Source organism: Microsporum canis, genomic scaffold, assembly GCF_000151145.1.
Source record: "Microsporum canis CBS 113480 supercont1.2 genomic scaffold, whole genome shotgun sequence".
NCBI classification, from domain to species: domain Eukaryota; kingdom Fungi; phylum Ascomycota; class Eurotiomycetes; order Onygenales; family Arthrodermataceae; genus Microsporum; species Microsporum canis.
Genome location: NW_003299168.1, coordinates 2795034 through 2818810, shown reverse-complemented (window position 1 = coordinate 2818810; position 23777 = coordinate 2795034). Strand labels below are relative to the sequence as shown.

Genomic DNA, 23777 nt, shown 5'->3' with positions numbered 1-23777 from the left:
GTCAGAGTAAAGCCATGTTCTCGCCGGTATATAGTCATGGCCGATGTAATGTCGCTTCTTTGATGTTGAACTTGCTAAAGAAGTTTACCCAAGGTCGCGGAACAACCCAAAAGCTTAATTTTTATTTCATCGACAACCGGCTTCTTTCCTCCTTAAGCCCGAGAGCCTTCAACAAACAAGCAAGCAAGCTACTAACGCCCACAAGCTGTTGTACCTCTATTGATATTTCACATACCAGATGCTTCGAACGATTAGACTAAGCCAGCGGCGCCTGCAGCTTTTCTCTCCAATACCCAGAATGGCCGCGAGCACTTCAGCCTCTCAGACACCATTGGAAGATGCAATTCGAGAAAAGGCAAGAAAAAGCCGAGTCATTTATATCTGGGAGGGAGCGCAAAGAACTCACTGAGTTTGAGCATCGAGCTAACTGTGGGGAAATGAATATAGGTCACAAAAGAACTATCGCCGATTACCCTCACGATCCGAAACGATTCCAAGCTCCATGCCCACCATGCGCCCATGCAAGGAAATACGTCCACAGAAACTCATTTCAGGTGTGTATCCAGGCGCATAATGTTTTTGTCTTTTAATAAAGAAAGGCCGTAAAATATACCCGCGGAGCGCAACGTGATAATTTACTCACTACTGCCTTTGGTACGCTGTGAAGTGTAACAATAGTCTCGTCTGCCTTCGCGTCAAAGAACCAACCTGCCCGGCACAGAATGGTATATAACCTGCTAAAAGAAGAAATGGCCCGAGATGGTGGAATACACGCTCTACAACTCAAGACCAGAACCCCTGAGGAGGAAGAGAGGGCATCAAGGCAACAAGAGAGTTAGGTGTGGCCATATGATGGAACATAAGCGGATCTATACCCTAGTGTTGGCTTCAGCATTAACCCAAGGGATAATAGTCCAAGAGATAAATTATAGTAACCATGTATCAAGGCACATCTAAGTCTTGACTCTTAAAGGTTACACTTGCATCTAAGCGTCATCCCCACGGTTCTGATATAAATAGATTTGTCTGTACTCTGTATTGATACTTGCTCAGTTAACCAATGTATTAGAAATAAAATATTATCATGTTTACTCGAAAATATAGAACCAACAATTCTTTTGGGATACAAGAAATTTAAGACATGACGAAAAAGGATAACACGGGAGAAGAGCCAAAGGAAAAGAGAAAGGAAATAAGAGTAATTATTATATAGTAATGGTGGTAAAAGTACTCTTCGAAGAAACAGATAAAGAAATCCAACAAAGGAGAAGAGTCACTGAACCACAAGAGCTGATATAGTACAGCTGGGGATAATGTTGTAGCTGCTATGACAATTGAACAAACGAAAACGGAGGCTCCAACGGTAAATGTGGATGTGGCCTATCAGGTCGATGTAGGGAAATATAGTAAGGGAAGGGAAAGGGGAATTTTTTTCTAGTAACTCAGAGTGAATGCTCTGGGCGGTTCCCCAGAAGGATTTTACAATATTGATTCAAGGACAAGGGTATAAACAAATGTACAAAGGGAAAGGGAGGTTTCGTGGGTGGTGGGTAGGAGTTTAAACCATGTGTCGGGGTTAGGAATAAGCAGCCAGTAGCTCTACTTCTTTTGTATAACGACAACAACGACAACAATGACAACAATGATGATAATGATGAGAACTGTTGAATGGCAGAGTTAGTATGATCTAGCAAACTTGAATGGAGATATGTGCACTTACGGCAGATGAGTAGACACCACCACTTCTTTCTGTTACGGGCACGAGCCGAGTCAATAGCTCCTTTTATCTCTTCGTTAGCTTTGTCAACATTCTCTCGAACTTCCTCTCCAGTTTGGTCGATATGGGCAATAGGTTCCTCTTGTTGCACGACCATAGCCTCGAGATCATGGAACATCTGTGTCAATTCGACAAAGTCGCGCTCAATCTTCTGGATCTCTTCATGTCTGGCTCGGACCATCTGTGACACCTTCTGGGCGTCTCCACGGCGATCACTTTGAATCAACTAAGAAGTTATTAGAATGGCAAGCTTAAGAGCGAAAAAAGAATCCGGAAAAATCTTACGGCCTGGCTAAAAATCTGCTGGTTCGAGCTGTCCTGCACGGCCTCCCTGACTTCCGCGTCTGTTGCATCAGGCCTAACAATACGGTACTGCCTAGCCATTTGCGACTCAGACTCTTTTCGAAAATCAGCTTGAACTTGTTGGTATCGTGTGATGGCTGCCTTCAAGCTTCGCTCAACCTTTCCAACCTGAGACGAGTTGCGAGGGCTTCCGGATTCTGGCATCTGTTTAATAGACTTGACGCGGTCGACCAAATTACGGTAAAGTCGTTTTGTTTGGTTGGCAAGATCTTCCACTTCTTCACGAATGGCATTTTCGCGAGCAGGATCCACGTCGCTGAGCAAACGGCGGTAGAGCGTGTTGAGCTGATCAACGTATCTGTTTACATCGTCGATTCCACGGTCGACGTCTCTGCACTGGTTCAGGATAGCGTTGGGGTCTTGAGCAGGCGGTTGATTGTATTGTGCCATCTCTGTACAGAGAGTTAGCAAATCACCGCAGTCTAAATATCTTATGACGACAATAGCAAGGTAGTCATACCATAGTTGTTGTGGCCGGCTTCGACATCTTGGTTATATCTGTTATCAGGGCCGCCGGAGCCAGAGTAATGGTCAATCTGGCCGTAGCCTCGTGCTTGGTTGTTATATCCCTAAACAGTCAATTTAATTAGCCGCAGAACCTCCCTCTAAAAAAGCACACGTTCATGTCAAAAAGTACAGCTGTTATATCAAATTTCGACAAACGAGAGTGGCGACTCACACTCATTGTGAAATATGGAGTGCCTGGCTGTGGTCAACAAGGCGTGTATTTACTCTTTTTTTTTTAAAAAAAAAAAAGGCGTAGCGATTATGTGTTGAAGGTCGAGGTCGAAATTGAAAAAAATGTACGCAAACCAGAGCTCAGTAGAAAATCTTTCTGTTTAATAAGAGAGAAAGAAGCAGCGGCGGTATGTACACGCAAGAGGAAAAAGGTTGCTATAAATGGAGAGTGGCTGAATGCGAATCCAGCGCAAGGTTGCGGCCGTAGGTTGTAAATATGGCGATTGGAGGGGAGCTGGAGACGTGGAGATCCCGGATAAATGACGAGCGTCCTGATTTTATAGAGGAGAACTATGGTGATATTCTATAGCCAACGCCAGACAGCTAGATAGCGAGGTTCAAGAAGAAAAGGCTGGCGGGACGTGCAAGAAAGGAGACGAAGGATTGTTGTTTCTGAAAAGGAGTCTCGGACTAATTAATTACGCGGCAAAACGGGCGGTTCGAAGAGGCTCTTTGGCGCTAGTCTTCTTTGGCGCTAGCGCGGACTGACGTGCATAGACCGAACTGGGCAGGTTTACGTTGCTGCTTTAGAGGAAGCCCTTTGTAGCAGCGCAGACATAACGCCGCCTTAACGGCCTAAGCATCCTTCGCCAAATCTTTATATAATCTTTGGTGTCCTTTCAGCCCCTTCTCGCTAAGCTGCATGCTCGAATTTTCTTGTCAGCCGGGCTGTGAAGGGCATACTATTTATCCCAGGGTTTCCTGATATATATCAACCTAAGTTGATTTGGTGGGATTCATTCCAGGTGGAGTTGAAACGACATACAGCTGTATGTAGAAAGTGGCTTTGGAGAGCGTGCTTGTTTAAACATCGCGATTACACCAGCAGCCAGTTGCATGCTGCCATGGCGCAGTCGACTTTGAGCTTGGTAGCTATCATAAGCTACCAATATCTCCTAATTTCTTCCTTAGCAGCTAACAGCCGATTGTACTCATCAAGCATCGCATCGCAACGAGAGATTTCCTCAATACACTGCAGACAGATAGTACGCTCGATCACGTCACATAATCGGCGTATTATTGGATTTCCAAACCAATGGCCCTTCGATATCCCTACCTTGTTCAACTCCAACTGGCTCGTGTGTTGACTGGAAGTCGTGGACCAAGAAGTTAAGAAAACACGCAGAATCTATGCGAAGCTAGAGTCAACACTCCTATGGGCATCTGCATGAGGTCAACAGGCACACTAAGTAGAGATGAGGGCTTATACGCCATGATATAGAACTCTTCATCAAGAATGATGTTTTCAGTTGGTAAATCACCATGCATGAGGACACAAGGAACTCAGTTAAGGTTTTGTATAATATACTCGGTTATTAGGCCCTTCTGATCTAGGTATCCATTCTATGTAGCGCTGGGTAGCTCGTTATCCCTGGCACTCTTCATCTCCTGGTCTATACGGGTGGTAATGTAGCTAGATGCTGTGTGCTCTGTGCCAATTGTCAGTAACCAGTGATCTTAGAAACAAGAAAACTAAGCGTACCTTGATTCCGTACCTTAAGTAGGCTTGTTGCCGTGTGGGCAATAGATCGAATAACCTCATCTCGTTATGGGATATTCGGACAAGACTCCGTCTATATTAGCTAGGTACCTTTAGCCCCGCAACGACGATATATAGAAATCGTGCTAGGTTGTGAAACGTAGCACTGAATAACTTGAGCTTTGGTATACCGGTTATTCTGTTCTCTTCCATGGCCTGATGTATCTCTGCTCCTTTCCATGCATGGTATAGGAACTGGTGTAACTGTAAGAGAAGCGAACAGCCCATTTTGGCTGGCTCCTCCGCATCTTCGAGGACAACGATGACACACTCACTACCTTCAAATGGTCTTTCACGGGTATCTATAGTAAACTGGTATTCAACGCCAAGGAGTTGGGCCATTTTCTCCTTTAATCCAAGTTGATACTATCGTATCTATCGAGTCCCTTTTTGCAGCCTTGATTGTCCATTCTTTCTCCAATGTAAAGTGAGGTTTGCATTTTGTATTTCAACAACCATTACCTGGTCAGAGTCTTGCTTGCTAGCAGAGTGGTTGTTATCATAGACCAATGTGACGGTAGAGTAGGTCATACACAATTATGAACCCACAAGGCGGCTATATTATGGAGTTAGCGTTCCACCGTAAAAATGACCCTCTTAGGGCCTTTTTCAGCACAAGTTGGTAGAAAGTTATATCATTTCCTCAATCATTCTCAGATATTGGTCCAAGCACTCAAGGTAAATTTACAACAGCGAATTCACCAGGTATGAAACTGATCAGAGAGATAGTTGAGTTCACCTAAACGGTATGATAAAAGCCTGGGTCCCTTAATCATCTTTCTTTCCCCATCGTCTCGACTCATCTCCAGCCTCCCAGTCGTGTTCTACATAGCCAAGTCGCTTCTTAACCTCTACCACCGTTTTTGAATCACCAGTGTTCTTGCCTAGGTTGTCGCTTAACTTGACTGCCGGCCGCCCTCCAGCGCTGGAAACTTTAATAACTATATTAAGGGGAACGGACTTTTTCCCATTCGAAGAGTTTTTGAAATCATCTATTTCATTCAGAGTAAGCACAAGATCAGTTAAGCACAGGGCATGACTAAAAAGTATATGGGACCTCATACTTGTGAAAAAGGTGCCAACCCCAAAGGTGGGCTGGAATCCAGACTCTTCAGCAGCAATCTTATACTCTAAGCAAAGCTCTATATTCAAGGAATCCGAAAAAACAACCGTCTTCTTGTCCTTGATGCCTTCCTTATCGTAAAACTCCCTTACCATCTTCAGGAAGTAGACGGGATCACCGGAATCCTGTCTTACGCCAGTGAAAACTTGGGCATATGTTCTTGCTGGACTATTCCCCGCTGTACCATCTATAGGTGCGTGAATAGGAGGGATAGTCGATGCTAAAGAATCCATCTCTGTGGTATTATTTCCTGAAGAAGGCAAGGTAGTCCCTGGACCTTCAGCAGCGGTTGTAAGCTCCGGGATTGGCTTCCTGAATGCTTCAAGGAATGTTGGGGTCCCAAAGGTATCCGTAAGTGCAATACCTAAGACCTAGATAGCATTGCATCAGCATTTAATCTAGTAATATAAGAAAACCAGGGAGCACTGACTCCTTCACCAAAACAACCCAACCAATATCGCAGTGCAATCTCATTTGCATTCTCATAATCGTTTGTGATGGCAGCAATTCCCATATACCACTCATGGGCAACGGTACCCACGGGTTCAACTCCATATTTCATGGCGAAATGGACATTACTCGTGCCCGAAAGTTTTCCCTTGAAACCGTCTTCTGCGGCTTTCTTCGCAGCCCTGGTAAGACCCTCCATCACCAGGCTCTGGGTGTGGTAATCCCGTCGTCTTCGAGTTCCAAACTCGGAGAATATGCATCCATTTTCAAGAAGTGTGCAGCCCTTTCTGAATGCCTTTTCCTCTTGCTGGTGGTAATCCCAGTCTCGATCGCAGAATTTGAAGTATGCTTCGCTAGTCAATGCCAACAGAGGGATTTCATACAAGATTGTTTCGACCCATAAGCCTTTAATTGATATCTTGACTTCTCCGAGGTCGTCTTTTGAGCCGGTGTCGTCTATTGGTATGAATGACACTTCCAATTGCTCAGAGGGCTTGAGACGAAATTCTGATAGGTACGTGAGGTATGCCTGGTTAAGGTACGGGCAATGGTTCCGCAAGAAATCTAGTTCCTCCCCTGACAACGCAATATCCTCGAGCCCTGCAAGTAATCATTGAGGGTCAACGGTCAATTCGGTGAATTGAGTAAAATCTGCCTCCAAATGGTATAATAGGGCTTACTCGCTATTTGTTCCAAAAGCCAATTATACGACCGTCTAGTGAATTTCATGTCCGGGGTTCTGTTGGTAAAGGAGTACGTGACATCTAGATAGTTCCGCGTTGGTCGTGAGTCACTAGCACCATGATAACAGAACCACGAATAGCAACGTTGGATGGGGAAATCACATACAAGCATTAGGGAAATACTTCAGAATTGCGCATTGCATCGTCAGCTTGTAGAGGTCTGTATCCAACAAGGAGAATACTCCCTCTGGAAGCGGCGGAGGGGAAGTTGGCCCCATGTTATCGTTCCCCGCGCTCCGTCCAGTTAAGGGTATTGGGGAGTAAGATCAACTTTAGTAATGACCACTAGAAAAGAGAGCAGGGCGAGGATATTATATTCCAGCTAAGGTAGAGAATAATTTCTAGAAGAGACATGCAAAGCAAGCCCTTTTATCTTTTTGGTAGGAGAAGTTCCTTTATGAGCATGTACAATGATGACATAGGGCTGAAGTTTGCATTGTTTGTATCTACATGCTGCTGCCCGAAACCCCAAAATCATTCAAGGCTTCAACCACAACGAATTGAAGGACGTGGTCACTCTACGAGGGTCCTCGGGTACATGGAAGAACAGTCTATTTCCAGGCTGAAGTTTTGTGCTGTAGCCTGGCTGGTTTGATATTAGGATGGGACCGATTCGAAGATACCTACGCGTTAGCAAGTGCACTGTGCTTGAATGCCGGATATATCTAGAAAACCCATCCGACTCGCGATGGCTGCTAGACTCCCATGATGCTAAGCTTAAGCGAGTGATTGAAAACATTCGACCACTAGTGCAACCTAAGTTGCGTGAGGAAAATGAAAGAATCAAGGCAAAGAAAAAGAGCAAGCCAGTTAAAGATGTCCTTGTTGAAGGTCGGTAACTTGACCCTGTTTAAAATGGATGTGGGCCGGTACATTAACCGTATTATAAGATGATTTTGAGGTCTCTATCTTTCTACGGGAGAGCGGGAGTCGACATTCACTTCTCACACGGCAGAAAGTTTTCAAAAACGATAGAGGCCAAATCACAAGCAATTCGAGCAAGATGACTAGTGGGACAAATGACTCACCAATTCAAATATCAGAGGAAACTATAGGAGAGGCGAGAATATTGGTGGAGAGTGACGAAGATGAGGAAATGCCTTTTGCAAACGATGAAGCGCCTGGCAGGCCGGATGAAAATGAGCAGGAAACCGTTGGGGTGGCAAATGAACCTGCCGAAGACAAAAAGAAGCTAGGCCTTACGACTACGTATGATGGATTTGGGATATGGGGCTGGGTACTGTGCCTCATCATTAAACGCAGGAAGCCGGTGGAAGCTCCTCAGAAAGCGAACGAAGTAACGTCAGGACAGGCTCTTATGGAAGAGTGGATTTGTACGCAGGCACCTCAAGAGTACGACGATTAATGGTGATACTATACGGAGGCCTCCATCAAGAGTTCTCCTTTTCCCTACCTACATGATTTACTCCTTGCAAACTCGGCTTTCTATTCGACGGTTCGCCAAGCCCGGCTAAGCACTATACAAGGAAATAGGGATACAGCGCTATGTGAACGCAAGCCGTTGTGTTATACAGTAATTGGAGCCAAGATCGATAGGGGAGCAAGCATCTTTTATCACGCCGTTTTGGAGTTCTCTCACAGGGAACCAGCGGGAGGAACTCCTCCGTCGATATGTATGCGTTACCTGACTGAAACTCGGAAGATTAAGCATAACAACGGTGAACAACGCAAACAGGGGAGATTTGGGAGGCTCGAAACTTGTCACACATCGCTTTCCCTCCTGTTCACATGAGCGGGGGGAAATCATTGTTCAGGGGCCGCGAAGTCCTGTGACTGTTTCAACTGAAGAAGCACGCAAAAGCCGTTACGTACAAAGTTGTCCTGACATGGCGCTAAGAAGCAGAGCGAAAAAAATTTTTTCTTCCGACGAACCACTTCGCCCTTGTTAAACGAGTACTCCATAAAATATTGGATCTTCGGCTACCCTGTAGTCGCTGCAAAGTCCCCGAACGAAATTAAAGTCGCCTTCCAGAAACGTTAGCCCGTTTAAGGCTGGTTTCTCCAAGCCAAGCGAAGTTGGGCGAAGCTCAACGGCAAAGGGCCCCAATTCGCCTTATTGATTCAAGCCAATCATAGGTCCCCCCAAGACGATGTATGGATATGCACATAGGGTGCAGATCACCATTTTAAGCAAACAAACCACGTTTCTCAACACGCTTGTCAAACGATTTCGTGACCAATTGAAACAAGCGACGAGTTCCTGCGGCATATATGCGTTCCTCTTGTAACCAGTATCAGGCCAAGAACTCATCCCCCTTTCTCAGGAGAATTATGTAAGGCAACCCTTGTTCGTCAGCATGAACTCCATTGCCTTAATATGGGCATCGACGGAATCCGGCGATCTGGTTAACTAATGCCGAAAGAAAAGACCGATCACTTATAAGCAAGGAGCGCTTACGACTGCATGCCTTAGGCGTAGCGCATCGAGCAGGGAGCATGGTTAAGCGGTCAGCCAAGCGCTTATGCCAATGCTACGTATATCAGTGCATTACATATTGGAGTGATGGGTCGTGTCCCCCATTGCCGATGACCAAAAGGGAAGGGACAGGGCCGTGAACGTCATACCTCGGTCCAGGTCTGTGTGAAAATCCCGTATATTAAACGCCTCGAAGAAGAAAAGACAGAGGCGCAGTGTCTGTGTGCATGTATACAGACCATGGAAAAACAAGGAAACGGCAGCAGTTCGCCCTCTCATGGAGATAAGAAGGCCCCCTGCGAGGAAATGGCCGATAAGATTTCTCCAAACGAACGCCAAACAGCCGGGGCCCCATCTCGCTGAAGCACTATTACAGGGCGATAATTAAATAAGCCCTGCTCCGCACCTCTCCGCGCCAATTGTCTCGCATCGCTCTCTCGCTCTCTTCCTTGGTTATGATCTGTCCCTGATTAAGATTTCGATCTCCGTCATATCCAGACGGGCGTCCTTATATATATAATTATTTTTTTAATTGAGCCAATGGACTTGATTCAACACCGCTTTAAGGACCAATGAGAGGGCTGTCTGGCGCAGCTAATGCTAATAATTGGAATGAGGTACCCCTTTTGTACCTTTATGTATCCTCTTTTAATATTTTATATTTGCACAGTCCAGCCCTTTTTCTTTTTAATCGATGGACGTGTGTAATATTATGCTATACTTATGTAAAATCATGGCGTTCGCTAAAAAGGGCAAAACATACCATTAGTAGAAGTTTCTTGTCTTCCTCAAGGCGGACAAGGCTGAAGAAGTAAACATCTGCAATGATGTACCTTTGCAGAAGTTTCTCGTTCGGGGCTGCGAGGCTGGAGATTGCCCAGGACCGAACAAGCTGCGGTTGTAGCAGGTGAGACGACAGGCACACAAAGAGAGAGATACACATTGTAGCATTTCGAGATATGTCTTTTCCCTATGCATGGTTGTACGGAGTAATAAGATAGCATGTATATGCTATTCAACTGTCCTGTATCAAAAAAAAAAGAAGAGAGGATAGGCGGAGATCAGAGGTATGCACGTAAGAAAGGCATGCTTCTTTCTTTTTTCCTGCAGAAAGCTCAGTTGAAGCAGTCAAGGTGTAACCAAGGGCTGAGGGGGCTTCTCTCCCAGGGCCTTGCTCCGGGCGCCGAACATCGTACAGGATGCAGCATGCTAAGAGCACGAATTCGTAAGTCTGGGTGCGCAGAGCGGCTGAGCCATCTCTTTCTTTCTTTTTCTTTCCCCTTCCTCTCCATCTCTCTCTCTCTTCTTTTCTTTTCCTTCCTCTGTGCATCCTCTTTTCCTTTTTCTCTGCCCCGAGCTCAAGCTCAAGGCTCCATTCAGCTGAAACGGCAATTTCGTGCGATGTGCTTCCCCCGATTTTTCTATACATATGGATTATCAGGTAATCACTGTACTATGTATACAGGGCGGACGATGATATCATGAGGGATGTATATTCCATACGTAAGGGGGTGGTTAGTCATAATACCAATCCCAGAAAAGTTCCCGTCAACTCCGATCCCGATATTACCTTAGATACCTTTCTATCGTCCTCGATACGAAGCGATACAGAGAGCAGAGAGACAAACGTCGGCGAACTTCGAGAAGGGGATAGCATATAACATATATTACATATGTATATGCATGTACTATGTACGTGGGGGGCGCTGAGATAAGCTAACGAGAGAGCCACCTGATCAGTAATGCGGCTCAGATGTACACGGTGTGCGAGAGAGAGAGAGAGAGATGGCCCAGGCCTCTTTTTTCTTTTCTCTTGCTTTCTTTTCATGCATGTCCTGAGGGGAATAAGAGATTGAAAGGCGGATGAAGGGACAAAAGCCGATAAAGAAGTCGACTCAGGCCGAATCGCCTATTCATACCGTCCATACCGAGTACCTTTTTTTTTTTTTTCGAACCGAAGGGACAATCAAATCAATCAATAATAAGAAAAAAGAATAAGGTGATCCGATCTTGTTTCTCAGAAGCATGAGTAAGCCATCTGAGGGTGGATTGACATGACGTTGGAGCGTTGAGTCGCGCACGTCAGGCCAGTGCATCAAGTTTCTGCCGTTTTTGGGTCAGATCTATGGTCCCTGTTTTTATTTTTCCCTTTCTCTCCTTCATGCTCCCGAGACTGTGGTTAAACATCGTAGAAAGGAGGTAAAAAGAGGAAGCTGAGACGAAACTCGCCTTGGGGTTCGCTCGTTCTTCTTCCCATGGTCCGCAATTAAGTTTGCAGGTTTTTCTTTTAACCCCTGCATGAAACGCTAGTCGAGCGCGCGGCAGGGGGGCAAAAGAGAAGCGGAAGAAGAGGTGTGAGGAGATAGAGGGAACAGGAGACGGAGGATCAACTTAGTCGTTGCGATGGGATGGGCTGAAGGGAGAGAGAAGACAAGGCGCTAAATTATGTCATCGATCTGGTTTTTTTTTATTATCGTCGTTTCTTTTTTTGGCTCTTGGTTTCCCTGTTTTTTCCTTGTTGCCATTGTATGTGTCGTCTTGTCGGAGTCATGCTTAGAAGAAAGTATACAGGAGTATACAGGTTTAATACCCGAGTTCTGATATATCTCTCAATCTCGTTTTATCTTTTTATTTAATTTTTTTTTATTCTTATTTTGCCGTTCGGCAATGTCTAACAAGAGTAGAACTATGTACATGTATTAACCGTGTATGGAATGTGCTGATGGAGGACGAAGAAGAAAAGAAAAAGACGCAGAGGTCAAGTGTTTGCGTTTCCTCTCTCGCGTGCAACTTGGATATGCCTTCACGTCATACATAGCCATAAAAGTCACACATATTCTTAACTCGCACATGGAAGCGAGACGTGCATTGTCCAACCCCCTGTTCATCAGAGGAAGTGTTCTTGAGTAAAAGAGAGAGGGAGAGAGAAGCAAGAAGATGAGACGGAACTGTGGCACAACACATGGTGGCCCATCTGCCCCCGATTTAAGTCCGTCCCTTATGATGTATATGCATATAATAATAACTGCGCCTCATGTGATAGATATAGTCTTCTTCCTTTAGTTGTATTTATGATAATATTATTAGAGGGGGCAAGCCGAGAGTTACGTCCTGCTGCTCAGGGGTTTCATCACCTCTTTCGCTGGTTTTAAGCTGGTGGCTCAAAGCGGGCACTAGGACTTTAGAGGCAAGCCCTTCTTTTCTTCTTCCTCTTCCTCTTCCTCTTGCGATCCCATCTCTAGGGAAAACAACGGTTGCCGAGGTTTGCAAAAAAAAAAAAAAAAAAGAAAGAAAAAAGGAAAACGGGGCCATCTGGTTAATACTCTTGTTACGATCCTGTACTATCGAAGATACATGCATGTACCTTCTTGACTCACTTTGGGGGGCTTTCTCTCTTCTTCTTTTCTCCCTTCTCTTCTCTCTAGCCCCTTGGGTTGTCAGGTGGAGCCCGCAGGCCCTGTTTTTTTTTTTTTTTTTTTTTTTTTTTTCACTCCCCTTCTTTTTTTATTTGCAAATTACCCTTTTTTTTTTTTGGGCCGGCCCCCCCTAATTTATCATGTTGATGGGGCGGATCCTGAGCCCTATGTACCAGACTATTACGAAGTTACATTTTGACCAAATCTTCAACTCTTCTTAACCCATTATTTATTATATATAGGCCATCTTCCATCTCATCCAACCAGTCTTTTCCAAACCTGTTAATCATTACTCCGCACACCTTGACGCCAAACACATTATAGACAGCCATCTACCAAGTCTATCAACTACTATACATCCACGACTCTAATAAACACCACCTACTACCAACAACATACCAACTCCTATCTACCTACACACATACACAGGAGTCAGAGCAGACACACACACACACACACCTTCGCAATGGCCGGATACGCTACACAGTTCCCTCCTTGCCCGGGACCACCACCAACGGGCCCTCTACCGCCTCTCCCAAAGTAAACAGGGATGAACTAAAAAAAAATAACGTCAACAAGAATTAACGACGACAACAAGACAATCAATAACGAGACCAACCGCATCTTCCGCTTCTCATCAATCGTCCTAATCTTTCCTTTCCTCGAACAACTTCAAATAATGCATGGCGAACTTTCTACTACACATCATCATCGATCATCAAATCTTTCGGCAGCCGGCTGCCTTGACGTCTTCCATTATCAGCAATTCATTTCTCTAGAGATACCCCGTGTTGGACCATAATACATCATTCTGCCTTCTTTGGCCCTTTTTTTATACAATTTTTTTTCCTTCTCATCTTCAAGATCATCTACTTTCATTCTGCTTCTGTTTTTTTGGTTTTCGGCATAATAATATTATATAATTCTGTGCACTTCTCTTCTCCTTTTTCTTTTTACTCTTTTTTTGTTTCCTGCATGCATCGCATCCCTGGTTCACAAAAAGAAAAATATTTCGCAGCTTTTTCGGAAAACAAACCGTATATCATACATCACATTATACCAGAGCCACCCATATCGCATCCGCCCCGATCCACTCATATTGCATATACATATATATACCATGAGGATCTCAAATCTGCCTCGCCGGCACCGACAGTTAACTATGCCTCGTTACATCTCCATGCATTGCGGCAATTTACAAGCTTTTTAACCTTCTTCGTCGAGGCACGCAAGAAAAAAACAAATCGCTCAAAGCATGCCAACTGTCGAGCAATGCCATTTCTACATACTTCCTCCCCACTTTCGTTGGTGGACGGGCAAGGCCTCATACACTCAATTTGGCGGGCCACGGGATAGCTGTCCTGGTTACCATGGATGATCGAAATGTTTTTCTTTTCATTTTCCCCCCTCCCCTTTATTTCACGCATACAATTTCATTTTTTTTTTCCTTCATCTGGCGGCGAGAGAGAAAGACAACACAGGGTAGATGGAAGATGGGTATAGCATAGCAATTCATGCATGAAACTATCGACTCGGCCCGAATCTAATCTTCCCATATACCTACTCGTGTCCAAAAATGTCTTGTGTCTGTACAATCAATTTCTTGGTGCAAGTTGAGGTGGAAACAGCAGCCGTTGGGCCCTTGTCGAGAGGTGCGGGATGGCCTGCTGTTTAATGCATGAAGTCATCTGACTGCGTCGGGATCCTTGTATCCGTATGATGGCTACGATGTTTTGCATTCCCATCTTATTCTTATTATTTGCCCTTCTACCGTTGACATTTCTCTCTCCCTCGATGGTCTTTGTTTTCTTCCTGTTTTTTTTTTCTTCTTCTCTTTCTCTGTCAGACAAAGCCACGGACACGAGGTAAATCATGCGATTCCATCTCGCGTAACCGCATCGTCTAGCGAACTCTTGGGAGGCTTCTTCTTTTCTTGTACTATAAAAAGCAGCATTATTTCTTTTATCCTTTGAACGTTTCTTTTTATGTTCCTCTCATGTCATCATACTTATGTACAATTATTTAATGGATGTTTCTCCGAACCCTCTTCTCCTACCGTCTTACAAACGCAGATGCATACAAACCAATAACCGAACCATTCAGCTCGCTTGAACGTTCTATGTACAGCTCAGTATCCAACCCCCAATGCGCAAGGGGGCGCATGGATTAAAAAAAATATGTTCAAATGAGGGAGTAAAAGGGGGGGCTGCATACTTACCTCCCATGGGACCTGCTTCCGCTGAATCCTTGTCCCATGCTACATACAGATTCCATGTATGATTATCAACGATCCAACAGTTTTTGACGTTTTTACTTTCGCCAGCTCAGCGCGTCTCCATAATATGGCCCTTTCGTTTTCGTTATCTTTTTTTTTCTCTTTCTTTTCTTCTTCGATCATTCCGCGTCATTCGCATCCGCTGTCTTCCTATGTATGTAACTTATCCTCTCTCGGCCAATTTGTATCGTATCCTCTCTGGTTTTCCCCGCACATGGGATGCATATCTCACACCGTTTTTCTTTTTATGTACGAGACGGGGCCTTTGTGGGTAAGAAACCAAAAGTGAAGTCGAGAACACGAGCGGCAAAGCGGAAAAATGCACCCAAGAAGAAAAAGGCTATATCTGATGATAATTCCTTTTCATTTCGCTTCTTAGCTATAGATATCTCTTATGTAGGGTTGCCTTTCCATCATCCCGCCCTCCCGCTCTCCCGCCCTTTGCCGCCTGGTCGAGAAGTCTCTTGGTAGCTTTGGAATTCTCCCCATGACTTGCAGGAGAGGCCGGGCACGCGGCCCGTGCCATTCTCCAAGCGCCTGCTCACAGACAGACAGGCATCCACAGCATTTAAATATATTAATTCCTCGAGATGGGAATACTTAGCCTGTGGTTGCTTGCCATCCCGAAAGGAAAAAAAAAGGCTATCTTGGTTGCTTCTTTCATCCTCCTTCCTCTTCCTGGAGCAGTTTGTATCATTATAACTCGTTTATACATATACATACATACATATATATATATACTGGACGGGTATTACCTACGAGTGTACTCTAGGCGTACATGTAAAGAGGTATACTTAGGGTATAATTGATCCCTATTCTCGGGAATACTTACATTATCATACGAGGACATTGGTTGGTAGCTGACACCGAGGGTGTGTTTTGCCCGTGACGCCATCAGTTGCTTCATGCACGTAGCCTTGCTCCTACTGTGCATCACATCGCGATTTGCATTAGTCATAGTCAGTTGATACATATATGTGTAGCATCGTCACCTTAGATAGTGGCAGGACAAGCTTGTCACCACCGTACCAATCAGCCTCACCGCCCGGTTCTCGTGTGGGTGAGTTGCATCCAACATCTCAGGTCCGATAGCATGGCGCGAATATGTTGGGGAAACTGTGGAGGAGTCGTAATAGCCGATAATTCCGAAGGTATCTGTGATCCTGCTCTCGTATCCGATCCTGCTTTATCTTTTTGTTATCTGCCCTGGGTCCCAAAGGGGCGTCACATGGACTCTTCATATATTGATGTATTATCATAGGCAAGGTCCAGTTGCAAAAATGATTCCATGCGCATATTATACCAAGCCTCTAAGTATGGGGAGCTATAGCACATGGCTATTAAGCTAGATCTCGCATCAGAGTACGAGGTTTCCACGGTTGGCAGCGGCTGGGGTTGATATGGATGAGTTAATAGAGCTGAGCCAAAGTTTCCCCTTTGTATAGGCTCCTTTTTTTTCCTTTTGTACTATGTAACGCTGATGGCTAGGAAGGTGCTCACGTATGTTGCATTCATCCCCTGCTGGCGCTGGCAGGAGGCCAAAACAGCTCGCGATCTAGATGTTGATGGCTTCCATTGCTGCGAGAAGCGGAGAAACACCCATTGACACAGTAATTTTGGAAGAAGGGGAGAAGGACGGAGATGCGGAGGATCCTAGAAACAGGCGTAAGCGAGAGAAGAACGTTTCACGAAAACCACCAACTCCTTCAGGGTTGTTAAATGTTGCACAATCCTTACTATGAAGTCTCGCGTGTTATGTGTTATGGGTGAACAGCTGAATACCTGCGACTTTTTGTGGTTCCAACCTTGGAAGTATCAGACACGTGACCTGAGCTTCTGCGCCCAATTTGAGAAGGCGCAAAAAAAATACCAGCTTATTCGTCGAGTTTAACGTCAACCTCAACGACAGAGTAAGGGGTGCCTTTTTCGTTCTGTTTCTTGCATTTCTTGCTGTTGTCTCTCTTTTGTTTGTAATATTAGGCATGGTCCTGGAGTTACACGTCTGGGGTCCCGCGTTTGGCCTACCTTCGATTGATCCACAATGTCTGGCAGCCATTGCCTACTTTTCTCTTGCAATCGGCACAAATAATGGTAGACCAGGCGAATGGGTGGTTGTTGCAGACAGCGACCCTGGAAAAGTACCTACACGTATGACATATACCCTCCCGTATTTGCCATGTCTTATTGAAGCATTTTCCGATCAATATTTCTGTTTTAATAGAAGGCTTGTGAGCATTTCTAACATGTTCTCTGGTACTTTATAGATGAACTGCCGGCGCTTTGGACAGGCTCACGATGGATCAGCCGATTCCGCAATATCGTCGACTTCTTGAAACAGTATTCCGGAGGGGAATGGGATTTGGATGGATGGATGGGCGAGAAGGAGAAGGCTGACTGTGCTGCGTGAGTTTGTGCATTTCAGATTTTGGCAATCCAGAAATTTGGAGACTAATCCGGAGACATACAGCTTCTCGAGCTTCATTGAATCCTATGGGCAACCGTTAATTGACCTCTCACTATACGTCTCAAGCGAGAACTACCACGCCATTACCGCACCTGCGTATGGAAGCCTCCTTCAATGGCCAAACCAATGGATATTACCACCCCAACTACGGTCAATGGCGAAGTCCCGGGCAGAACACCTTGGGCTATCATCTCTCGACCTGGATGCCGCGGAGGAAGAGGCAAAAGAGAAACAGGGCGGGCGGCAACCGCCTTCTGCGTTGAGCCAGATACCAAAGAGCCTTGCTACAAAGCCCCGCGAGACAATAAGTGGCGTGCTAAGTAAGACTTCACAGCAGAATCGCATCCGGCTAGACGGACTAACAAAGGCATTCGTGGGCCCACTCGAGGAATTGTTAGCTAGAAAAGGATATCTGCTAATTGACGACACACCGTGCAGTCTAGATTGCTTGGCCCTGGGATACCTGTCGCTGGCTGTTGTTCCGGAAGCACCATCGTCATGGCTTCGAGAAGGCGTGCATAAATATTCACCGCGACTGGTGCAGTATTTTGACCAGCTGCGATTGAAATGCTATGGCGGGAATATTGAATCAGCCGAGTCTGTTGGCGCTGCATCCTCATTGCCATGGCAGGAGTCTGAACCCGCTACTATAGCAGGGATTGGGATTAGGGTCGCAGAGGTACTTGCAGATGCCGTTCCAATCGTGAGAGATATCCGGGCCAGCTGGCGCATCCAGCAGCTGGGCAAAGATGTGTCTGCTAAGCAGGAGCAAGCAGCTGTGATGAAAATCGCCCAGTCGAGGCGACGAGAAGCAATAACCTCCACTCTGACGGTGATTGCTGGCTTCGGGATGCTTGCCTGGTACCTCGTCGCAGGGATGAACTTACAGCTGCAGTTCTCCGACAAGCAAGGCGGAAACGGGGATGATTCCGAAGCTGCCAGCCAAGAAGCAGCAGAAAACACCTCAGGCTCGCAACTGGGAGCAGCTGGCGAATTCCTCCGAATATAGCAATAATCACTCCTCTTTACGTTCTTCTTCTCTGTGTGCGCTCTCTCTCTCTTTCTCTCTCCCTCTCCCAGTGCTCTGTGGTCTGTGTCCCTGTGTTCACGCTTGTTTCATCGTCAGCCGTTAAGCGAGTATTCTTTTTACTCCATTCCCTTATCTGCGGTATTATCATGCACTTCCCCCTCCACACCGGTGTCTCTCGGTGCCTTTTCCTACTGGGCTCTACTTGCTTGCTTTTCCTACATCTTTTGCAGCCAATAGCGCTTCTGCTTGCCCGGGCTCGCGGTCGCCAAGGCCTTCTTTACCGCCCCCGTGATTTGACACGTGATGCTTATTCAGCATGATTCTGCCATCCTTGCGCGCAAGGTACTCATGCACGGCTTTTTTTTTTCTTTTCTCTTGCCAGCTCGTCATCCAAAAGGAAATAAGGACCAAACGTTTGACAGCACAAGACGAGACGAGACGAATGAAAGGAAATAGAAGAGTGGATAGCAAAGACGCCTACGGCGACAGGATAGACAAACGGCACAGAACTTACAAACGCCAGCATGAAAATGCAGAAATAAAAAGTGATACTGACGATCCCATCTTACGCAACCTACTCCGTCCCTCGCAACGTCCATCCTCTTTCCGACGCCCTCACCCTCCAACTCACCTCCCGGAGCTATATATATACATCTATACATGCGCCGAGTGCTACAGCCCTCCCAGCACCAACGCTCAATTGGCTGCTCTTAGTTCCGGCCGGGAAATACCTACATTACCTGCAGCCAACCTTGTTTAGTTCCACGAGGCCCTCCTCTCCGTCCTACTTTGTTTTCTTTTTCTTTTCTTTCATATTCCCTCTAGTTTTCGTATATCGATTTAGTCTGGTTTTGTTGGAGGGCATTTTTTTCCTTTTGTTTGGCTCCCAACTGCTAGACTGGCGTATAAAACGCCTCCTCTTCCCTCAACTCGGGCGGTTTCAAGATCCATATTTCCTCACCTCAAAACAATATCTACTTTCCACGTCACCCTGTATATACCACAAAGATATCATGAATCAGTTACTAGCTGCTAGCCTTGAGAGGCGGCATGGTGCTGAGGACGCCAGTTTTGTGGCTTGCAACAATTCTAATGACTACAATGGCCAGCTCAACCTGCGGATTGCAGCCATCTTCGTCATGCTTGTTGGATCTATGGCCGGTGCTGTGCTGCCTGTCTTTGCTCGACGTGACCCAGACTCACCTTCGAAAACCAAACTCCCCTCATGGGTGTTCTTTGTTGCCAAGTTCTTTGGCTCAGGAGTCATTATTGCTACCTCCTTCATCCATCTCTTAGCTCCTGCACATGAAGCACTCTCTCATCCTTGTCTGACAGGCCCCATCAAGGGATACCCCTGGGTCGAAGGCATACTGCTCATGACGATCATCATCCTCTTCTTCGTCGAGCTGATGGTAATTCGATATGCACGTTTCGGCCAAGATGACCACGACCATCCCAGCCCGGAACCACAGGTTGAAGCAAGTGTAATCACTGCCGAACCCAAGACGTTAAATGGTCACAATCACAACCACGGCCATGATCACCTCGGCCACTCCCACGACCACCCATCAGACGGGGGCTCAGACGTCATCGAGGCCTCTCATACCACCCTCCTAGAAGACTACAGTGCACAGCTAACCTCTGTTTTTATTCTTGAATTTGGCGTTATATTCCACTCCATCTTCATCGGACTAACCCTCGCCGTTGCTGGAGAAGAATTTAAGACGCTATTCATCGTCCTTGCGTTTCATCAGACGTTCGAGGGTCTCGGTCTGGGATCCCGTCTCGCCACCATTCCCTGGCCCAACTCTAAAAGACACACCCCTTACCTCCTCGCGGTTGCCTTTGGCCTATCAACACCCATTGCCATTGCCATTGGCTTGGGGGTGCGTCACTCCTATCCTCCAGAAGGCCGCACGACGCTCATAGTCAACGGCATCTTTGACTCCATCTCTGCCGGCATTCTTGTCTACACATCGCTAGTCGAGCTGATGGCCCATGAATTTATGTTCAGCACATCAATGAGACGGGCACCTATTCAAACTGTCCTATCCGCTTTCGGCCTTCTGTGTCTTGGGGCTTTGTTGATGGCACTTCTCGGGAAATGGGCATAGGGCTGCGCTTTTATTGCCTCCCTCATGTGTCTTCCTTCCTTTCTTTCTTTCTTTCAATATACATGTTGCGTCTAGTCAGGCAAGGGCTACTTTTTTCTTCTGCATTTGTACTTGCAATTTACCCGAAAAGTATGGGCTGGCGTTTTGGAGGTTCTTTGCTATCAAACATGTTTGATGACACCGATGAACAAGAAGGCAATGGCTTATCAGTTGTACTCTTCATATGTAAAGTGGTGGATTAAGTTTATTACAATCACCATATCTAACCATTTATCAACATATACATCGTTGTACTTTTTAAACCACCTAGCTTATATAATTTATATCGAACTCCTCACCATCAGTCTTATCAAATGCCTCCCCATGGCATATTGTCGACGGGAATCCCACTCTATCCCATTACTCTCTAAGAAATTCGACAAAAGGCCGCAGCTCCATGTATTTGCAATTCTGTCAGCTTTCTTGCAGCAGCTAACGAAGCAGGATTTCAGGGCATGGGTGGATCTCCAGTAGTGGCTGTTGGTACTGGTGTGATAATCTTTATACCCGCGCTTCTTGCCGTAGTTGTAGGTAGGAACCTCTGGTGAGCCGTATTCCATGGGCGAGCATAAGTAGCATTTTCTCCGGCTACGGCGCCGAGGGCAACGAGGGTGGAGGCTATGAGCTTGCTAATCTGCACTGTTAGATCGGTGTGTTCTAATAGGGGTAATATAGGTTAGAAATGGTAATGATTTTCGTGGTTTGTCGCCTTGTAGCCGTGTCTTCTCTTCTATGACTATATATTGTAGCAGTTTCGTTTATGGTAGCTGGTCGCGTGCCTTTTCAGGAAGGGGAAGATACTCTATTCTCTGTATTCTTCATTATTCCGTTGATAGACATATCTATATTTGCTCAACTATTACCATGATAATCCAGATGGTAACTTTTATAGAGTATCTCAAATCTCCTTGTGGAACAATGCGGATTTCCCTTGCCATTCTAGTATCGACCGAAGCATGGCCGTTACATCGCTTCGGTTGTATGACAAATAGGGAAACTAGAATAAGCGCGGTTCAATATCCCCTCATTTTCTAGCTGCTCCTGATCCATATGTATCCTCTGTCGACTTCTGGCTTGGCCTCAATATCGCTAAATAGCTCCATAACTCATCCCCCTTGTCGTCTCCGCCAGCCTAGACTCAGATGTGTTGATGCAGTACTTTGGGGTATATATACGAGCCTCTTAAATGCTGTTTAAACCTCACTTATCTTCTTTGTACTCTCGTAGTTCAGTATCTATGGTTAAATTTGTGCCGGAAAGTTGAGTCGACAACGGGAGATGAAACAATAGCACGCCGGGGCTGTGAATATGAGCGGCTTTAAAAGACTGCTCATCATAAACCTCCAGTTTTCACAGGGTAAAGGCCCAGGGACACATCCAGCAAGCGCAGCTGGTATATCATAAAACAATGAATATAGCTTGTAGGTATAAATTTCATATAGTGCCAACAAGATCCGTGAAACGGTATTGCTGGCAGGGGTTAAAGTATGCGGGAAGTGTATTTTGGGTTGGACTTGGGTTTCCAAGGGATTTAACTATTTACTGTTATGGTCATATAACCTGTATATGGGGTAATATCTGTCCGTCAATCAAAGGATAAGACGGAAACTTGAAATAACCATGGAAATATGATGGAGATGTGAAATCGACACAGGCTTTCCTTTCACTTGATTGGCCATGGGTATTTTGTTAACGAGGGCCAACAACCCGAAAATGTTTTTCTCGCAGCCGAGGAGTGAAGAACATGAAAAGAACTTTGACTGTCGTGTGCGTAGAGAGCCCAAGGTAGCAAACACCGTCATCAACCTTGGGTCGACACTGCTTTATCACCTTGAACAGATAGCACTTCAGTCAGCCTCATATGCAAAAGCAACAGGCGAATAAAACGCAACTTATATAAGCGCCAATGCTATATATGACTAAGCACGATTATCCAGAGTTAAAGTTTGAAGTTATCTTTTGTCACATGACTCTCTTATCAGATTGAATAACATCTTGAAGGACTCGTTGCTTGAATATTGGTAGTATCAGACTTGAGTTCAGCTTTGTCGACAACAGTGATTTGGTCGGTGCAGCTTTGGCATGGGATGGGTGGGGATAGGGGCTCTGATTGCCTCTATATCTTATATACTCTATAAACACCCCCCGACATCATGGTCTTTTTTTCTGTCGACATGGAATTATTTCACCAGACGGCGTATTTCTTCTGATAAAGCAAAGCCGGGTCTAGCCCCTACTGGCACCTCCCCAAGAAGTGATCAATTCGATAAAGAGCTTGGGAAGAGTGACATCAGCTTGGTTGATTCGGCGCCTGGTGAAGGTACCCTGGACGCTGACACAACTCCAAAGGCAAACCCGGTAATACCAGCATCTGTTATCCCACCTATAACTCTCGATGAGCTTCCATCCACCTCAGAACATGGAACTGAGGCCTTTACATCGCCATCATCTGGCCCAACCATAGGCCTGGATGCTCAAACGAAGCCCATATCCAATCCAGGCCTTCAGGTCCCGCCGTCACCAACGATGACATTTGATCCGCCTGCTCCGGTTATTGAAGCACAAGAGCAGTGTCTTTCTACATCAACAAGAACATCATTGATGCCCCCACCACCTCCTCCACCCGCTCCTCGAGCTTCCCCAAGGGCTTCTCTCCGCCCTCCACCTTCTGCTGCGGCCTCTCTTCGTGTCCCACCCGGATCACGCCTTACAACCAGCACTCTACCCGTCCTACCTCTCCCAGGCAAACCACAACGCTCATCTCGACCTGTTATTTTGGAGCCAGGCCATTCTCCACTTGACTGGGCAGCTCTGACGTCAAACCCACGAAATAATCTTCGAGGCGCAAACCTGCCCCCTACACTGATCAGGGTCACACCGTCGATGTTAAAGCAATATAACGGACGTAAGGGCCGTGATGCATGGACGTCCTACCAAGGGAAGGTGTATAATATCACACCGTTCGTGCCGTTTCATCCTGGTGGGAAAGGAGAACTCCTGCGTGGTGCTGGCAAGGATTCGGAGAAGCTGTTTGCTGAAATCCATCCCTGGGTGAACTGGGATGGGATGCTGGCAGAATGTATGGTTGGAATTTTGGTATCCGAGCATGTGGCCAGTGATAAGCAAGACGGGAAGCTTGATGAGATGGATTGAACATAGTCTTGTTGCCTGTCCCTCTTATAGATGGGTGGTAGGTTGTATAGGTATGATACCCGGCAGTTAGATTATCAATGTATATTGTTCCATGTTAATAGTAAATTAGAGGCGA

At 45.9% G+C, this 23777-nt stretch overlaps 11 protein-coding genes across 11 annotated transcripts; 5 read left to right on the top strand and 6 right to left on the bottom strand.

The window, feature by feature from the left end:
- Window positions 1-298: 298 nt before the first annotated feature.
- Window positions 299-839, top strand: MCYG_02513 (BolA domain-containing protein; the record flags this gene model as incomplete). The annotated part of the gene is made up of 3 exons (XM_002849533.1): window positions 299-370; window positions 448-554; window positions 668-839. 3 exons carry the CDS (start codon window positions 299-301, stop codon window positions 837-839), a joined length of 351 nt encoding a protein of 116 aa, XP_002849579.1.
- A 760-nt stretch (window positions 840-1599) lies between these two features.
- Window positions 1600-2825, bottom strand: MCYG_02512 (SSO1; the record flags this gene model as incomplete). The annotated part of the gene is made up of 5 exons (XM_002849532.1): window positions 1600-1661; window positions 1721-2003; window positions 2063-2532; window positions 2601-2709; window positions 2778-2825. 5 exons carry the CDS (start codon window positions 2823-2825, stop codon window positions 1600-1602), a joined length of 972 nt encoding a protein of 323 aa, XP_002849578.1.
- A 1397-nt stretch (window positions 2826-4222) lies between these two features.
- MCYG_02511 (uncharacterized protein) lies at window positions 4223-4760 on the bottom strand (the record flags this gene model as incomplete). Its single annotated transcript, XM_002849531.1, has 3 exons — window positions 4223-4292; window positions 4375-4452; window positions 4534-4760. The coding sequence occupies 3 exons, from the start codon at window positions 4758-4760 to the stop codon at window positions 4223-4225; spliced, it is 375 nt and encodes a 124-aa protein (XP_002849577.1).
- A 426-nt stretch (window positions 4761-5186) lies between these two features.
- MCYG_02510 (nicotinate phosphoribosyltransferase) lies at window positions 5187-6952 on the bottom strand (the record flags this gene model as incomplete). The annotated part of the gene is made up of 5 exons (XM_002849530.1): window positions 5187-5410; window positions 5483-5912; window positions 5972-6591; window positions 6672-6755; window positions 6841-6952. 5 exons carry the CDS (start codon window positions 6950-6952, stop codon window positions 5187-5189), a joined length of 1470 nt encoding a protein of 489 aa, XP_002849576.1.
- A 384-nt stretch (window positions 6953-7336) lies between these two features.
- On the top strand, window positions 7337-8100 carry MCYG_02509 (conserved hypothetical protein; the record flags this gene model as incomplete). Its single annotated transcript, XM_002849529.1, has 2 exons — window positions 7337-7565; window positions 7625-8100. The coding sequence occupies 2 exons, from the start codon at window positions 7337-7339 to the stop codon at window positions 8098-8100; spliced, it is 705 nt and encodes a 234-aa protein (XP_002849575.1).
- A 1792-nt stretch (window positions 8101-9892) lies between these two features.
- Window positions 9893-10600, bottom strand: MCYG_02508 (uncharacterized protein; the record flags this gene model as incomplete). The annotated part of the gene is made up of 2 exons (XM_002849528.1): window positions 9893-10141; window positions 10247-10600. 2 exons carry the CDS (start codon window positions 10598-10600, stop codon window positions 9893-9895), a joined length of 603 nt encoding a protein of 200 aa, XP_002849574.1.
- Window positions 10601-12775: 2175 nt separating this feature from the next.
- MCYG_02507 (uncharacterized protein) lies at window positions 12776-13466 on the bottom strand (the record flags this gene model as incomplete). Its single annotated transcript, XM_002849527.1, has 4 exons — window positions 12776-12919; window positions 13047-13142; window positions 13292-13325; window positions 13393-13466. 4 exons carry the CDS (start codon window positions 13464-13466, stop codon window positions 12776-12778), a joined length of 348 nt encoding a protein of 115 aa, XP_002849573.1.
- A 716-nt stretch (window positions 13467-14182) lies between these two features.
- On the bottom strand, window positions 14183-14985 carry MCYG_02506 (uncharacterized protein; the record flags this gene model as incomplete). The annotated part of the gene is made up of 4 exons (XM_002849526.1): window positions 14183-14580; window positions 14631-14690; window positions 14713-14826; window positions 14853-14985. The coding sequence occupies 4 exons, from the start codon at window positions 14983-14985 to the stop codon at window positions 14183-14185; spliced, it is 705 nt and encodes a 234-aa protein (XP_002849572.1).
- Window positions 14986-16844: 1859 nt separating this feature from the next.
- Window positions 16845-18335, top strand: MCYG_02505 (conserved hypothetical protein; the record flags this gene model as incomplete). The annotated part of the gene is made up of 3 exons (XM_002849525.1): window positions 16845-17010; window positions 17127-17265; window positions 17300-18335. 3 exons carry the CDS (start codon window positions 16845-16847, stop codon window positions 18333-18335), a joined length of 1341 nt encoding a protein of 446 aa, XP_002849571.1.
- Window positions 18336-19369: 1034 nt separating this feature from the next.
- On the top strand, window positions 19370-20470 carry MCYG_02504 (membrane zinc transporter; the record flags this gene model as incomplete). The annotated part of the gene is made up of 1 exon (XM_002849524.1): window positions 19370-20470. One exon carries the CDS (start codon window positions 19370-19372, stop codon window positions 20468-20470), a length of 1101 nt encoding a protein of 366 aa, XP_002849570.1.
- A 1954-nt stretch (window positions 20471-22424) lies between these two features.
- Window positions 22425-23662, top strand: MCYG_02503 (cytoplasm protein; the record flags this gene model as incomplete). Its single annotated transcript, XM_002849523.1, has 3 exons — window positions 22425-22453; window positions 22511-22600; window positions 22702-23662. The coding sequence occupies 3 exons, from the start codon at window positions 22425-22427 to the stop codon at window positions 23660-23662; spliced, it is 1080 nt and encodes a 359-aa protein (XP_002849569.1).
- Between the last annotated feature and the right edge of the window lie 115 nt (window positions 23663-23777).